The sequence below is a fragment of the Etheostoma cragini genome, chromosome 22 (genome assembly GCF_013103735.1).
Source record: "Etheostoma cragini isolate CJK2018 chromosome 22, CSU_Ecrag_1.0, whole genome shotgun sequence".
Taxonomy (NCBI): domain Eukaryota; kingdom Metazoa; phylum Chordata; class Actinopteri; order Perciformes; family Percidae; genus Etheostoma; species Etheostoma cragini.
Genome location: NC_048428.1, coordinates 1,613,954 through 1,617,166, shown reverse-complemented (window position 1 = coordinate 1,617,166; position 3,213 = coordinate 1,613,954). Strand labels below are relative to the sequence as shown.

The 3,213-nt window shown below is 41.2% G+C and overlaps 1 protein-coding gene across 3 annotated transcripts in view; it reads right to left on the bottom strand.

The window, feature by feature from the left end:
- Nucleotides 1-1,301: 1,301 nt before the first annotated feature.
- snx16 (sorting nexin 16) overlaps nucleotides 1,302-3,213 on the bottom strand; it is a 12,677-nt gene continuing 10,765 nt past the window's right edge. For all 3 annotated transcript variants that reach the window (XM_034861573.1, XM_034861575.1, XM_034861574.1), the window contains one exon: nucleotides 1,302-2,054. In XM_034861573.1, coding sequence (XP_034717464.1) covers nucleotides 1,952-2,054 — 103 coding nt within the window. In that variant the 3' untranslated portion in view covers nucleotides 1,302-1,951. The remainder of the gene's footprint in view (nucleotides 2,055-3,213) is intronic.

Sequence of the window (3,213 nt, the reverse complement as noted above, 5' to 3'; positions counted from 1 at the left end):
GTCTGGATTTACCCTGCAGAGATCTGAGGACCAGGTAACCATAGTCCTCAGATTGGACAGATAGTCTAGGTAGCTGTCTGGATTTACCCTGCAGAGATCTGAGGACCAGGTAACCATAGTCCTCATGAATCCAAAACGAAGTAAGTGGAAGGTCACAGACATTGGCGAATCCACTTGCATTTGGCCAAATTTCCTGCAACACTGGAGCAATCCCCGAAATGAAACGTTGAGGACATGGACTAGCACCACTGTGATATAATGAGGTTTTTTTTATCTGCATCCCTTGACTGAAGCTTAGGTTTAATGCTAAAATGAATAAATGATTGAGTTTCTTAAAAAGGTAAGTTCTGTCAAACTACAAAAACCTTACAAAATCATTCTTGCCAACTCTTACAGGTATCTAGCACTGCAGATAGTTTTGGTTTTGTTGCAGGAAGAGATTTTGAGATATCTGGCTCTAAAATGTCTGCTTCTTCAATGAAATGGAGGTGACAGTTACTCAGGATGTTACCTCGGTTAGGCCCTGTGAAGACAGATTATTCTTCAGTAGATATCTGTGTGCCTGTGGATTATCTGTGGATTACTGTTGGTTTTTTCACACATCATTTCCAATACTTTGAGCACCACAAACTAAATTCTATACACCTTAGTTGTATCAAGAGAGAAACAGACATATTCAAAACGGATATTTTAAAAAAAGTGAGCAGATAAACCCAAAACTATCGGAATGGCCACACACTAGTAAAAGGTATGTGGAAAAATGTTTTGTTCTTTTTGTAAAAAGGCTGATCTGATCCTTAACTTATACCCACATTACAGTATTTAGGTAGACCTTGAGGAAACTGGTAGAAGTGCAGGCCCAGTCTACACACTATTAAGAGGTAAGGGGCCAGAAGAGGTATAAGGCTGTAAATATGTATGGACTTTACTTCAATTGGCATAGTTAATATCTAAAAGCAAACTGATGCATGTGTCAAGAATTGACATGCCACATTCCTCAAACAGCCACAATAGGCCACATTTCCTTCGCTCTCTCTTAGTGGAGTGCATGACAAATTGTATGGTTTCTCACTTAGTTTACCACAAAACACACATGGCACTAAAACATGAGGAAATCTAGGCTATGCGATGCACACTAAGTGTGACTAAAAGTGAAAACAGTGATGTCCATCGAGGTCTGTCTCTGTAGCTTCAGTTAGAGTCAACAGCAGTACAAAGCAACGCCATGGAAGTAGTGGAACAGAAAGTTATCAAACCCTTGGGATACCCACTAATTTGTATCCTGAGACAGACTTCTTTTGTCATCCAGACTTGTTTTTATTTCTACAGTTCTATGGCCACGAGGGTGTGGTTTCTCTATTTTTGTCTCAAGTGATGAGGCAATGCACGTCTGCAGGAAGTGATGGTTCGGCTTTTCTTCAGATTGTCACAATTGTGAATGTCTTCAAGGTTTTTTTTTATATTTTTGGTCAAGATGCCAAACTTTGGCTTTGTGACCGCATGATCAAATCGATCCAATCAGGCAGCCGCGATACACGGTTTAAAAGTGAACGAGGAGAACTGAGAAATCCCCACACCGTTTAAGACGGACCGACTTGGTTTAAGGTTTTAAGAAGTGTAGCCATGTAATTCCAGATATAGTTCTTATCTTGCCCAAGATGTGTCTTCAGAATGAAGTGTTTCGCATGGGCCAGATAAAGTATCCCATGACCCATTGTTTAGGGGGAAATATGGGCAGACAGGCTGTTCCCTTCTAACTTATAAGCAGATCTTGAGATATAGTCTGCTTCAGATCCAACTGCAAGACCGGAAGGTGAAACAGTGCTTCTGTGTGGAAGGTGGAAAGTGAGAATGGGAGTTGTGGTGGGAGCAGGGAATGGTACGGTCAAAAAAAGGCAGAAAAAAAACAAAGAGTATGAAATGACAGCGTTTCTCGCTATCGATCCAGCTTCTAGTGGTAAAGCTGAGTGACCTGGATGAGCGGAGGAGAGCTGCTGAGTGACGGTCCACACCAACAGGCAGAGGATCGCACCGGTTGGACCTCACACCTGCCACTAGAGAGAGGGAGGTGACAGCAAAGGAAAGACATTCAGCAAATGACTCTTGTAAATCAAAAATGAATGCATTGTGAGAGCTGTACACCTCAGACAACATAAAGCCAAACAGACTGAGAGGATCCAAGAGGAAATGCACATTAGAGGAATTATTAATAATAATAATAATGCCCAACTTGTGAGCCATTCATGTGAAAGGAGACACATACTGCAGGGACATGTTATTAATGCCACAACACACCAGCAAGTCACAGTTACAGGTCCACTGAAAACATAGCAGGAAGACAGGTTTTCCCTCTGATTCTCTCCCATCTCACTCTGCATGACAGATAGGGGAGAAAGTTGTAACCGGGACCAGGACCAAAAAATTGTTACTAGCTGAGATCCAAATCTCCTTATTTATTACTCTCAATAACTAGTCGTTCAACAAAAATTGTTGAACACATTACTGCCTGCCTTTCTTTTTTTTTAAGATTCAGTGCTATGGATTATGGTGTCTAAGTGGTTTTCAGACTTTGAAACAGATGGCTGATGTGACCCACTTCTGTTTGGGGCTGATTTATGGGATTTCCCCTGTGTCAAGATACCAGATGGGGAGAGAAGGGAGGAAGACCTGAAATCCAACAACCTACAATTCCCACGTAGTGAGCACACACCACCACGTGAAAGAGAGGCGCTGACAGCATGTTGGTCACATACAGTATGATGCAGAAGAGCAAGAAAAAGGTTTACAGTGCGCAGAACAATGAAGACACACCACGGTTGGGGATAAATCATTTTCAGGACGATCAATTCAAAAGGCGCAAATAATACACAGTAATTATGACCCTGTTCTTATAAATAACGAGAACCCACAAGCCTCTGGAGTTAAAACACCCGTAGTTTAAGGTTTGTGTCCGTTACGCCACCGTAGTTCAAGGAGATGTTGCTTTGTATAAGAGAAGATCTTTTCCTGAATTAGGTGCACTGAAAGTGAAATGACCCCAACCTTGATACACATCCTGACTGCACATATATTTTTTTAAAGTAAATCTTAATACAATACTCACATCATACGTACAGACAGGAGAAACTATTACAATTTACAAACCCGATTCCAAAAAAGTTGGGACACTGTACAAATTGTGAGTAAAAAAGGAATGGAATAATTTAGAAATCT